Source organism: Oncorhynchus kisutch, linkage group LG27 (genome assembly GCF_002021735.2).
Source record: "Oncorhynchus kisutch isolate 150728-3 linkage group LG27, Okis_V2, whole genome shotgun sequence".
Taxonomy (NCBI): Eukaryota; Metazoa; Chordata; class Actinopteri; order Salmoniformes; family Salmonidae; genus Oncorhynchus; species Oncorhynchus kisutch.
In genome coordinates this window covers 11384549-11398980 of record NC_034200.2, presented here as the reverse complement: position 1 = coordinate 11398980, position 14432 = coordinate 11384549, and the positions used below count along the sequence as shown (strand labels likewise).

General features: G+C 45.1%; 1 protein-coding gene across 1 annotated transcript; it reads right to left on the bottom strand.

The window, feature by feature from the left end:
* Positions 1 to 841: 841 nt before the first annotated feature.
* Positions 842 to 3518, bottom strand: LOC109871503 (E3 ubiquitin/ISG15 ligase TRIM25-like). The gene is made up of 4 exons (XM_031807377.1): positions 3439 to 3518; positions 2068 to 2609; positions 1895 to 1990; positions 842 to 1759 (listed from the first exon to the last, which is right to left on the bottom strand). Exons 2-4 carry the CDS (start codon positions 2563 to 2565, stop codon positions 1508 to 1510), a joined length of 846 nt encoding a protein of 281 aa, XP_031663237.1. The 5' UTR covers positions 2566 to 2609; positions 3439 to 3518; the 3' UTR covers positions 842 to 1507.
* Between the last annotated feature and the right edge of the window lie 10914 nt (positions 3519 to 14432).

The window sequence follows — 14432 nt, the reverse complement described above, 5'->3', positions numbered from 1 at the left end:
TGAAGGAATTGTCCGTAGAGCTCCGAGACAGGATTGTGTCAGGGCACAGATCTGGGGAAGGGTACCAAAACATTTCTGCAGCATTGAAGGTCCCCAAGAATACAGTGGCCTCCATCATTCTTAAATGGAAGAAGTTTGGAACCACCAAGACTCTTCCTAGAGCTGGTCACCCGACCAAGAACCCAATGGTCACGATGGTTCCTCTCTGGAGAACCTTCCAGAAGGACAACCATCTCTTCAGCACTCCACCAATCAGGCCTTATGGTAGTGGCCAGACGGAAGCCACTTCTCAGTAAAAGGCACATGACAGCCCGCTTGGAGTTTGTCAAAAGGCACCTAAAGGACTCTCAGACCATGAGAAACAAGATACTCTGGTCTGATGAAACCAAGATTGAACTCTTTGGACTGAATACCAAGCATCACGTCTGGAGGAAACCTCCAGAGAAAAAAAAGAGCTGTGCATCGATGTTCCCCATCCAACCTGACAGAACGTGAGAGGATCTGTAGAGAAGAATGGGAGAAACTCCCCAAATACTGTTGTGCCAAACTTGTAGCGTCATACCCAAGAATACTCAAGGCTGTAATCGCTGCTAAAGGCGCTTCAACATAGTTCTGAGGAAACGGTCCTGAATAGTAAATGTTATATTTCTGTTTAAAAATGTTCCCTGATTTCTACCTAAATGTATATTTGCTAAAAATTCTAAAAACCTGTTTTTGCTTGTCATTATGGGGTATTGTGTGTAGATTGATGAAGGGGAAAAAACAATTTAATCCATTTTAGAATAAGGCTGTAACATAACAAAATGTGGAAAAAGTCAAGGGGTCTGAATACTTTCCGATGCACAGTAATTCACCGTTATTCATGGTTGTAAGACAATAACACCAAACTGTTAATAAAGTTATTCAAATGTACTATCTTTAAAAAAAAAAGAGGTATTGATTGACGGCTAATCAATAAAAGCAGAAAGCCTTCATTGCCACAGTACAAATCGTGCATGAATGGCACCGTGAATCACCCCCAGATGGACAAGGAGGTAAACAGATTAGTTGAAATCCTCCGCTATGCAGTGTACAACATATGCTGCCTTGTAAGTAAATAGGTGGTTAAAACATTGCAGTACAGTACAGAAGTGAATGTTCAGATTCAGAATGATTACCAGAATTGTGACCTATGCCATCAAATGATTTGAGAGGATGGCTTTGATCAATTCTGTTTGTTTGAGGATACTCAAAGGTTGTGTCTAACGCACAGACATTAACTGCCTGAAATGGTTACTGTGAAGTTGGATATCTATTGTTTTATTGCAAAACTATGGTCCTAACTCTTGCGTGGTCACTAATGACACAATGGCACTTGTCCCAAAAGTAGGCTGTAAACTCCACTACCCTGGCGGAATATCCAACCTGTTTGCTCTTACTTCCATGGTATCCAAATCATCCCCAGATTCCAATTGGCTCCTTCAAACCCTCTCCTCTCTCTAGTCATCTTGGTACCCGGTAAAAGGGTTCATAATAAACATCTCACCCAGATGAGCAGGAAGGGGTCTGACTCCTCCAGCAAGGATGCCAGGTAGTGGTGAATGTCCTGGGTCTTACTCAGTTCCACCCTCACCCTGCTGCAGTCGTTCTGCAGGCGCTCCATGACCTTCTGCCTCTCCCTCAAGGTGCTCTCCCTCAGGGCCAGCACTAGCCTCTCCACCTGCAGCTGCAGATCTACACCCATACGTTCCACCTGGGAGTCATTTGCCACAGACATGTCCTGCAGGGGGACAACAGATTTTTAAGGTCAGGACAGGACTCAGCTTTCAGGCAGAATAGAAGCTTGGACCGATTAATATAAGCATGAACAGGTAATTGATGGACCTGCTATAAGAATGTGTGTGTGGTCACTCACTGTTATAGTGAGGTCAGTGTTCTGGTACTCTTGGAGGATCCGTTCACCTTCATTCAGCTTTTCATCTGCTTTCTGGAGAAGGCCCTTGAGGAGGACCTGTGGAAACACGGATTTAGAACTGTTATAGTCACACTATAACACCAGCTTTAGGGAACGACAGGTTGTTTACTGACCTTGACGTCCTCCTCCACCTTCCTCAGTCCTTTAATGCGGTGCTGTGCATGGCCACCTTCCAATAGGCACTCTGAACACACGTACACCCGCTCGTCTGCACAGTAGTAGAGGAACATCTCCTTGTGGGCGGGACACCTGCGGTGAGACAGATCTCCCAGGGGTTCCACCAGCAGGTGTGTCTTAAAGGCGGGCCGCTCCAGGTGGGGCCGCAGGTGCTCTGCACACAGAGACACCTCACAGCGCAGGCAGGTCTTCACCGCCACGGTGGTCTCCGCCTCGTCCTTGTCCCCCACAGGTGGGCAGCAGTCACACGCCACTGCCCCTTGTTCCTCCTGGCACTGTGCGCAGGTGAAGCGACCCCTGACCCCAGCCTTCCTGTGCCCCCAGGTGTCCCGTACGCAGGCCGGGCAGAAACTGTGGCCACACAGCAGGGACTGGGCCTGGCTGAAGACGTCACGGCACAACGAACAGGTCAACTCTTCCTCCAGGGACGCCATGGCAACCGATTTTTTCACCTCGAACACAAAAAGGGAAAAGGCACCTTTGCACAAAAAAAAATCAAAATAATGTCAAAATCATTGTCAATTTGTCCAAATAATGAGCAGTTGAAATCATCTTAATTCCCAACGTCTTATTTTCTAGCCACTTCATGTGTAAGTATTGCCTAGATAACCATATTTTATTTTTTGCCAACATAGCGTGTTGTTCCAGCAGCTAGATACATCACTAGATGGCAAAGAAGGTAAATAACTAATGAAAACACTCCCTGAATCTGAATTTAGTTCAACAATCACCAAGCTACTGCAAAATGTAGTTAAATTATTAGTTGAACTACATGTAGTTCACTACTCCCCAACACTGGATAGTGACACTGTTTACTCATAGTTCACACCAAAGTCACTTGTGTAAAAACTAACACTAGGAATTAGGTTTTAGGAACAGGGCTAGGTCAGTCCACTTCACCGGCGCCAACTCCTCTATTTATCTTCCTACTTATCAACCATTAAGCCTGTTTATAAGGTTTTTGGCCATTGTCCAATATTATTAGAACACCTCAAGATCTTCCCATTGTCTTAAGTGTCAGACATGACTACCTCTTCTCTAGTTAACTGGTATAACCTGCATCACTGAGTTTATTCTCATGCTACGGAGGAGTTACAACACTGCTTGACCTGAACCTTGTACCTATGGCGCATCCCAATCCCTGCCTGTTGCTATGGCGGGATCAAGACATCATCCTCCCCGCCTGCCTGTCTACATGTGCTCTTCCAATCTTGTTTACAACTGTCCTATATACATTCTGATATGTCTTTCTTGTGTGTTTTTTCAAATTGTTCAAAGGTCCACAATACAGTATAGATTCCCCTTACCTGATTGTGTCCCAGGTCTGTCACAGTGTGGCCTTCGTTGGGTGTAGTGCTGTCAGTGTGTGTAGAAACCGGCTAATCCCATAAAAATGTCTGCTTTAAGCAGAGGGACTGACCTCTCATAGCACATAGTCACATGACCTACTCAGAGAGCGAGGGTGCATCTCAAGACTCTAAGGAGGCTTCCTCTCCTTATCTCCTTTCCTTCACCTGCACTGCTATGAAGAAAGCGTAGGAGTGAAAGCAACTCTCCAGTAGGCAAATACCATATTACCTATCTTGGGTAACTTTTCGGGTGAGAGCTGAAACACACACACTCAGAGAGAGAGAGAGAGAAAGATTATATTCTACAACCACCTAAAAGCAATTCCCAAACCTTCCATGACAAAGCCATCACCTACAGAGAAATAAACCTGGAGAAGAGCCCCCTAAGCAAGCTGGTCCTGGGGCTCTGTTCACAAACAGACACAATTTAGACCCAACCAAATCATGAGAAAAAAGAGAGAATTACTTGACACATTGGAAAGAATTTACAAAAAATCTGAGCAAACTAGAATGCTATTTGGCCCTAAACAAAGAGTACACAGTGGCAGAATACCTGACCACTGTGACTGACCAAAAATGAAGGAAATCTTTGACTATGTACAGACTCAGTGAGCATAGCCTTGCTATTGAGAAAGGCTGCCGACAGCAGACCTGGCTCTCAAGAGAAGACAGGCTATGTGCACACTGCCCACAAAATGAGGTGGAAACTGAGCTGCACTTCCTAACCTTCTGCCAAATGTATGACCATATTATGACCAAATTTAGATAAACTCCCATATCTATTGGTTGAAATACCACAGTGTGCCATCACAGCAGCAAGATGTGTGACCTGTTGCCACGAGAAAATGGCAACCAGTGAATAACAAACACCATTGTAAATACAACCTGTATTTATGTTGATTTATTTTCCCTTTTGTACAAAACTATTTGCACATCATTACAACACTGTATATAAACATAATATGACATTTGAAATGTCTTTATTATTTTGGAACTTTTGTAAGTGTAATGTTGACTGTACATTTCTTTTTCTTTATTTCACTAAGTGTATATTGTCTATTTCACTTGCTTTGGCAATGCAAACATATGTTTCCCATGCCAATAAAGCCCTTAAATTGTATAGAAATTGAAATTGAGTGGGTGTGTCCGTGACGGCTGCCCTAAATCACGGCATTTGTGGTGCTTTACAACTGCAGCCTGAGACTCCCTGCTGTTTTCAAAGCTCACCATTCAGCTTAGCTCTGCCTTGTGGCCATGGTGTGACATGTTTAACAGTAGGGGTGAGCATGTGGTCATTATATAGGCTTTGTTTGGTTTTTTTCATTTCCATATGCTCATCATCCCTTTTATGGCTCCTGCTTTATGGCATCATTATGCACGTTATCATTTTGTTAGGCTGACAGGAGTGAATTGTTGTCAATGTTTTACAGTACACACAAATTGAATATGAAAAACTAAATCTAACCTGGTAGCCTATTGGCTGAGAGAGATGAATAGGAAGGAAGTGCAGCAGACAGAGTGATGTCAGACGCCCAGGCATACACTACATGACCAAAAGTAAGTGGACACCTGCTCGTCGAAAATCTCATTCCAAAATCAAGGGCTGAAATGTGGAGTTGTTCCCCCCCCCCCTTTGCTGCTATAACAGCCTCCACTCCTCTGGGAAGGCTTTCCACTAGATCTTGGAACATTTGCTGCAGGAACTTGCTTACATTCAGCCGAAAGAACATTAGTAAGGTCGGGCACTGATGTTGGGTGATTAGGCCTGGCTCGCAGTTCCAATTCATCCCAAAGGTGTTCGATGGGTTTGAGGTCAGGGCTCTGTGCAGGCCAGTCAAGTTCTTCCATACTGATCTTGACAAACCATTTCTGCATGAACCTCGCTTTGTGCACAGGAACATTGTCATGCTGAAGCAGGAAAGGGCATTCCCCAAACTGTTGCCACAAAGTTGGAAGCACAGAATTTTCTAGAATGCCATTTTATGCTGTAGCATTAAGATTTCCCTTCACTGGAACTAAAGGGCCTAGTCCAAACCAGGAAAAACAGCCCCAGACCATTATTCATTCTCTACCAAACTTTACAGTACACTATGCATTCGGGCAGGTAGCGTTCTCCAGGCATCCGCCAAATCCAGATTAATCCATCGGACTGCTAGATGGTGAAGCGTGATTCATCACTCCAGAGAACGTGTTTCCACTGTTCCAGAGTCTAATGGCGGCGAGTTTACACCACTCCAGCCGACACTTGGCATTGCGCATGGTGATCTTAGGCTTGTGTGCGGCTGCTCTGCCATGGAAACCCATTTAATGAACTTCCTGACAAACAGTTATTGTGCTGATGTTGCTTCCAGAGGCAGTTTGGAACTCGGTAAGGAGTGTTGCAACCGAGGACAGACGATTTTTACTCTCTAAGTGTTTCAGCACTCAGTGGTCCAATTCTTTGAGCTTGTGTGGCCTACCACTTCGCGGCTGAACCGCTATTGCTCCTGGACGTTTCCACACAATAACCGCACTTACAGTTGACCGGGGCAGCTCTAGCAGGGCACAAATTTGACGAACTGACTTGTTGTAAAGGTGGCATCCTATGACGGTGCCATGTTGAAAGTCACTGAGCTCTTCAGTAAGGTCATTCTACTGCCAATGTTTGTCTATAGAGATGGCATGGCTGTGTGCTAGATTTTATACACCTGTCAGCAACGGTTTTGGCTGAAATAGCCAAATCCACTCATTTGAAGGGGTGTCCACATACTTTTGTATATATAGTGTATTTCCCTAACACTGAACCTTGCATGAATGCATCGGTTCTGGCCAGGATGTGGATACAAATCTTCAGAACTAAATGTTGTCTAAAGAGAGAGGAGACTGCGTGACTAGTATTGATAGACGCAGGGAGGTAAGGTAAGCACATAACTATGTAAGTCAGAGTGAAACTTCAAGGGGATATGTAGGTATCACGACTCAGTATATGACCCAGAGGCAGATTGTACAATTCTCAATCATTTACTATAACAAAGGACAGGTCGAGGACAGGCAGAGGTTCGAAATCAGGTCAGAGTCAGGCAGGTACAGGACGGCAGGCAGGCTCCGGGTCAGGGCAGGCAGAATGGTCAAAACCAGGAAAACTAGGCAACAAACACTTGAGAAACAGGAAAATGGGACCACATGCTGGTAAGACCTTACAAGACAAGACGAACTGGCAACAGACAAACAGAGAACACAGGTTTAAATGCTCAGGGGATAATGGGGAAGATGGGCGACACCTGGAGGGGGGTGGAGACAAGCACAAAGACAGTTGAAACCCATCAGGGTGTGACAATAAGGAAGTAGTTCTACCTTCTTAGATGGGAGATAGTTTGCAGTAAAGGAACAGCTGAGCAAAAACTGGATCACTAAATAGTGTTGGAGAATTTAGTTTTGTTTAAAATTAAATTTCACTTCTTACAGGGAATGGTAGAGGGGTTGGGTAAGACAGTTGCTCCTTAGCACTCATTGTTGAATTTGCGATTTCCAACATATCCAATGGCCGATGAGCACCGATAATTTCTCTTCATATGACAAGGATTGAAAAGGATTTGCCAGTAGATTGCAGATTTGATGCTTGATGATGACTGCTTGTCTAGCTTGCTAGCTAAGATTTCGAAAGTATGATGTTGACATGATCAGTCCAATCAAAGCTACGGTAGATATAACGTTTATTTGACATTTTATTAGTGGTCAATAAACTTGAGCCTTCTTGGATGGGCACACCTTATGTAAGTCTGTGGCAGCACCCAAGGGGTTTGAATTTACGAGCTCTACCCGTAGATTTTGCAGTGACGTAGTGTCCCCATGAGTGACAGAACACTGAGCCAATCACTGCGCAACTAGAGAAAATTACCAGCCCCTGCGCGCCGTATTTTCTGCTGGCTGCTCCACCATCACAGAAAGCACTGAACTCGGCTGAAACACCTGCATTTGGCACGAATAAATGCCAAAATAACATGCAAAAAAACTACAACAAAAAAAACGGGTAACTCTGCCCCACCTGTCCTGAATGAGGCGACACCACTGATGACAATTATATTGTCTGTCTGACTCACCTACTACCATGTAGTTTGGACAACACACACACTTCGCTTGCTACATGTGGCAATTAAAAAGGAGGGATACTGTAAAAATAACTCAGGTGTGAGACGATGGGCGCACCTGTGTAATGCTGTCCTTATTCTGGGGTTCAGATTGAGTGCAGTAGTAAATGTGCTGCTCACAATGAATGAAAAGTATATTACAGAAAAAAGACCTTACAATTTACATACATTTAAAACATTAACATGTAGTTAGTGTGTGTGTGTGTGTTTGTGAATCTATCAGTTACGCATACTGCACATGCCAGTACATACACACAAAAAAAGCGTGGTTTAGGCGTGGTTTCCTTGTTTTAATTCTGTTAAGTGTGCATTTCTGTTTCTCATTCTGCCGGAGTTGACCTTGTATTTTATATTAAAACTACTGTACGCATCCAGTTGTTTCTCCGTTTGTAACTCACCCACCAAAAATCACAATATGCTGTTTTACATTTTAGGTTATTTTTGCTGGTCTAATTCCTAAAATGAAAAGGTAGAAGAATCTGTGCGCTCTTGGATAATAATAATAATAGTTCATATGGTGTAATTCGATGTTCCAGGTTTGTGGAATTGATGAATATGGAATTGAATCTTTACTTCAAGTCAGATGTTTATTCACCATATATACAAATTTATGTGGACACCTCTTCAAATTAGTGGATTCAGCTATTTCAGCCACACCCGTTGCTGACAGGTGTGTAAAATCGAGCACACGGCCATGCAATCTCCATAGACAAACATTGGCAGTAGAATGGCCTTATGGAAGTGACTTTCAACGTGGCAACGTCATAGGATGCCACCTTTCCAACAAGTCAGTTTGTCAAATTTGTACCCTGCTACATCTGCCACGGTTAACTGTAAGTGTGGTTATAGTTAAGTGGAAATGTCTAGGAGCAACAACAGTTCAGCTGTGAAGTGGAAGACCACACAAGCTCACAGAACGGGACCGCCGAGTGCTGAAGCGCATAGAGCATAAAAATCGTCTGTCCTTGGTTGCAACACTCACTACCGAGTTCCAAACTGCCTCTGGAAACAAAGTCAGCACAAGAACTGTTCATAGGGAGCTTCATGAAATGGGTTTCCATGGCCGAGCAGAAGCACACAAGCCTAAGCACACCATGCGTAATGCCAAGCTTCGGCTGGAGTGATGTAATTTTCGCCGCCATTGGACTCTGGAGCAGTGGAAACGGATGCCAGGAGAACGCTACCTGCCCGAATGCAAACTGTAAAGTTTGGTGGAGGAGGAATAATGGTCTGGGGCTGTTTTTCATGGTTTGGGCTAGACCCCTTATAGTTCCAGTGAAGGGAAATCTTAATGCTACAGCATACAATGACATTCTAGAAGATTCTGTGCTTCCAACTTTCTGGCAATAGTTTGAGGAAGGCCCTTTCCTGTACACAGCAGGATCCATACAGAAATGGTTTGTCGAGATTGGTGTGGAAGAACTTAAATGGCCTTCCCAGAGCCCTGACCTCAAGCCAATCGAACACCTTTGGGATGAATTGGAATGCTGACTGTGAGCCAGGCCTAATCGCCCAACATCAGTGCCCGTCCTCACTAATGCTCTTGGAGCTGAATGGAAGCAAGTCCCAGCAGCAATGTTCCAACATCTAGTGGAAAGCCTTCCCAGAAGAGTGGAGGCTGTTATAGCAGTTGGGGGACCAACTCCATATTAATGCCCATGATTTTGGAATGAGGTGTTTGACGAGCATACTTTTGGACATATAAAATATAAACGCAACATCTAAAGTCTTGGTCCCATGTTTCAAGAGCTGAAATAGAAGATCCCAGAAATGTTCCATATTCACCTAAAGCTTATTTCTCTCCTATTTTGTACACACATTTGTTTACATCCTTATTAGTGAGCATTTCTCCTTTGCCAAGATAATCCATCCACCTGACAGGTGTGGCATATCAAGAAGCTGAATAAACAGCATGATCATTACACAGGTTCACCTTGTGCTGGGAACAATAAATGTGCAGTTTTGTCACACAGCACAATGCCACAGATGTCTCATATTTTGAGGGAGAATGCAATTGGCATGCTGACTGCAGGAAGGTCCACCAGAGTTGTTGCCAGAGAATTGAATGTTCATAAGCTGCCTCAAACGTAATTTTTGAGAATTTGGCAGTATGTCCAATGTGTAACCACGGCAGCCCTCCACATCTGGCTTCTTCACCTGCGGGATTGTCTGAGACAACCAAAGTATAAAGTATTTCTGCATAAACTGTCAGAAACCGTCTCAGGGAAGCTCATCTGCTTGCTCATCGTCCTCACCAGGGTCTTGACCTGACTTCAGTTTGGCTTGTCACCAAAAGCACTCACAAACTTCTACAGATGCACAATCGAGAGTATCTTGTTGGGCTGTATCACTGCTTGGTACGGCAACTTCTCCGCCCACAAGGCTCTCCAGAGGGTAGTTAGGTCTGCACAACGCATCACCGGGGGCAAACTACCTGCACTCCAGGACACCTACACCACCCGATGTCACAGGAAGGCCATAAAGATCATCAAGGACAACAACCACCCGAGCCACTGCCTGTTCACCCCGTTATTATCCAGAAGGCGAGGTCAGTACAGGTGCATCAAAGCAGGGACCGAGAGACTGAAAAACAGCTTCTATCTCAAGGTCATCAGACTGTTAAACAGCCACCACTAACACTGAGTCAACTCCAGCCACTTTAATAATGGGAATTGATGGAAATTGATGTAAAATATATCACTAGCCACTTTAAACAATGCTACTTAATATAATGTTTACATACCCTACATTATTCATGTCATATGTATATCCTGTACTCTATATCATCTACTGCATCTTTGTGTAATACATGTATCACTAGCCATGTTAAACTATGCCAGTTTGTTTACATACCCTACATTACTCATCTCATATGTATATACTGTACTCGATACCATCTACTGCATCTTGCCTATGCCGTTCTGTACCATCACTCATTTATATATCTTTATGTACATATTCTTTATCCCTTTACACCTGTGTGTATAAGGTAGTTGTTTTGGAATTGTTAGGTTAGATTACTCGTTGGTTATTACTGCATTGTTGGAACTAGAAGTACAAGCATTTCGCTACACTCGCATTAACATCTGCTAACCATGTGTATGTGACAAATACATTTGATTTGATTTGACTTCAGTGGGCAAATGCTCACTTTCGATGCCCACTTGTACACTGGAGAAGTGTGCTCTTCACAAATTAATCCTGATTTCAACTGTACCGGGCAGATGGCAGACAGCGTGTATGGCATTGTGTGGGCGAGCAGTTTGCTAATGTTAACGTTGTGAACAGCGTGCCCCATGGTGGTTGTGGGGTTATGGTATGGGCAGGCATAAGCTACGGACGACGAACACAATTGCATTTTATCGATGGCAATTTAAATGCGATGACGAGATCCTGAGGAGGTAGGTCTCCAGTCCGGAGCCTCCAGCTACCTCCTTCAGTCCAGAGCCTCCAGCGACGTCCTTCAGTCCGGAGCCTCCAGAGACGGTCTCCAGTCCGGAGCCTCCAGAGACGGTCTCCAGTCCGGAGCCTCCAGAGACGGTCTCCAGTCCGGAGCCTCCAGAGAGGGTCTCCAGTCCGGGACCCGCAACGAAGATGCCCAGTCCGGGGCCCGCAACGAGGATGCCCAGTCCGGGGCCCGCAACGAGGGTGCCCAGTCCGGGGCCCGCAGCGAGGGTGCCCAGTACGGGGCCCGCAACGGGGGTGCCCAGTCCGGGGCCCGCTACGAGGGTCCCCAGTTCGGGTCCCACAATGAGGGTCCGCAGTCCGGGATCGGCGACGAGGGTCCCACACCTGAGCCGCCACAGTGGATAGATGCCCACCCAGACCCTCCCCTATAGGTTTAGGTTTTGCGGCTGGAGTCCGCACCTTTGGTGGGGGGGTACTGTCACGCCCTGACCTTAGAGATCCTGTTTATGTCTCTATTTTGATTTGGTCAGGGTGTGAGTTGGGGTGGGTATTCTATACTATATTATTTGTATTTCTATATTTTGGCCGGGTAGGGTTCTCAATCAGGGACAGCTGTCTATCGTTGTCTCTGATTGAGAAGCATACTTAGGTAGCCCTTTTTTCCACTTGTCTTTGTGGGAAGTTAACTTTGTTTGATGGCACATAGCCTTAAGCTTCACGGTTCGTTTTGGTATTTTTATTGTTTTGTTGGTGACATCTACTATTAAAAGTATGTACCCTCACATCGCTGCACCTTGGTCCTCTTCTTTTAACGGCTGTGACACAAGGATCTGTACACAATTCCTGGAAGCTGAAAATGTCCCAGTTCTTCCACGGCCTGCATACACATCAGACATGTCCCCCATTGAGCGCGTTTGGGATGCTCTGGATTGACATGTACGTAAGCGTGTTCCAGTTCCCACCAATATCCAGCAACTTCGCACAGCCATTGAAGAGGAGTGGGACAACATTCCACAGGCCACAATCAACAGCCTGATCAACTCTATGTGAAGGAGATGTGTCGAGCTGCATGAGGCAAATGGTGGTCACACCAGATACTAACTGGTTTTCTGATCCACGCCCCTATCTTTTTAAAGGTATCTGTGACCAACAGATGCATATCTGTATTCCCAGTCATGTGAAATCCATAGATTAGGGCCTAATGACTTTATTTCAATTGACTGATTTCCTTATGAACTTTAACTTAGTAAAACCTTTGAAATTCTTTCATCTTGCGTTTATATTTTGGTTCATTGTATAAAAAGCATCTGTATGCATTGTTTGCTACTAGATTTCTTTTAAAAAAATTTATTGTTGTAGTTCTGGTGTTTGACTTGATTGATGGATGACTGGGTGCATTCTTAAATATATACAGAGTGTAAAAAAAACATTAGAAACACCTTCCTAATATTAAGTTGCACCCCCTTTAGCCCTCAGAACAGCCTCAGTCCTTTGGACTCTACAAGGTGTTGAAAGCATTCCACAGGGATGCTGGCCCATGTTGACTCCAATGCTTCCCACAGCTGTGTCAAGTTGGCTGAATGTCCTTTGGATGGTGGACCATTCTTGATACACACGGGAAACTGTTGAGAGTGAAAAACCCAGTAGGGTTGCAGTTCTTGACACACTAAAACCGGTGCGCCTGTCACAATCTGTCAATCCTTTCCGTGTCCGGGCCGGGTGAGGTTTCCCGTGTTGAGTCAAATTAAGCCGCAGGCTCCACTCCTGGTGGTGCCCATACCTTGTTTTAAGGCACTTGAAACTTTTTTCTTGCCTATTTACCCTCTGAATGGCACACATACACAATCCATGTTTCAAGGCTTAAAAGTCCTTCTTTAACTTGTCTCCTCTCCTTCATCTACACTGATTGAAGTGGTGACATCAATAAGTGATCAGGGGTGTGAAGGTGAACGAAAGGCACTGGAGCAACGACCCGCCCTTACTGTCTCTGCCTGGTCGGTTCCCCTCTCTCCAATGGGATTCTCTGCCTCTAACCCTATTACGGGGGTGTGTCACTGGCTTACTAGTGCTCTTCCATGCCGTCCCTAGGAGGAGTGCGTCACTTGAGTGGGTTCAGTCACTGATGTGATCGTCCTATCCAAGTTGGCGCGGGTTCGTGCCGTGGGGGAGATCTTCGTGGGCTTTACTCAGCCTTGTCTCGGGGTAGTAAGTTGATGGTTTGACGTTATCCCCCTAGTGGTGTGAGGGCTGTGCTTTGGCAAAGTGGGTGGGGTTGTAATCATGCCTGGTTGGCCCTGTCCGGGTGTATCGTCGGTCACGGTGTCCCCCGACCCCTCCTCTCTCAGCCTCCAGTATTTATGCTGCAATAGTTTGTGTCGGAGGGCTAGGGTCAGTCAGTTATAACTGTAGTATTTCTCCTGTCTTATCCTGTGTCCCACTAATTCTCTCCCTCTCCCTCCCCTACCGGAGGACCTAAGCTCTGGGACCGTGCCTCAGGACTACCTGGCCTGATGACTTACTCCTTGCTGTCCCCTGTCTACCGGGTCTAGCTGCTGCTCCAGTTAACAACTGTTCTGCCTGCGTCTATGGAACCCTGACCTGTTCACCGGGCCTGCTACCTTGTACTGGACCTGCTGTTTGCGACTCTCTCTCTCTACCGCACCTGCTGTCTCTAATTCTTGAATGCTCGGCTATGAAAGGCCAACTGACATTTACTCCTGAAGTGCTGACCTGTTGCAACCACTGTGATGATTATTATTTGACCCTGCTGGTCATCTATGAACATTTGAACATCTTTGCAATGTACTGTTATAATCTCCATCCGGCGCAGCCAGAAGAGGACTGGCCACCCCTCAGAGCCTGGTTCCTCTCTAGGTTTCTATCTAGGTTCCTGCCTCTCTAGGGAGTTTTTCCTAGCCACTGTGCTACATCTGCATTGCTTGCTGTTTGGGGTTTTAGGCTGGGTTTCTGTATAGGAGTTTGTGACATCGGCAGATGTAAAAAGGGCTTTATAAATACATTTGATTGATTGATAGCTTTCACCTGGATTCACCTGGTCAGTCTATGTCATGGAAATGTTTTGTACACTCAGTGTATATGTTTATTCATGAATGATTATGGATACATTCTGCAATGAGTTAATCTGGCTTTGAATCCGCAACAGAACAGAATTGCTTTAATACAGCAGGGCATTCTGACACCTCAAATTGAAATAGATTTCACCTCGTTCATATAGTTGGCAGAAATGATAAGCGATTAAATATAGACTTCCAATGGGTGAAGGAGAAGAAGTTCTGTCAAAATAAGGCTATGTTGCTAATATCTTCTATTGTATGTAGGGAGCCAGCTAGATAGTTTCTTTACAAAAAACTAGCCTAGTATTCATGGCACGTTGTAAATAGCTCTGTGCTTTCTGGG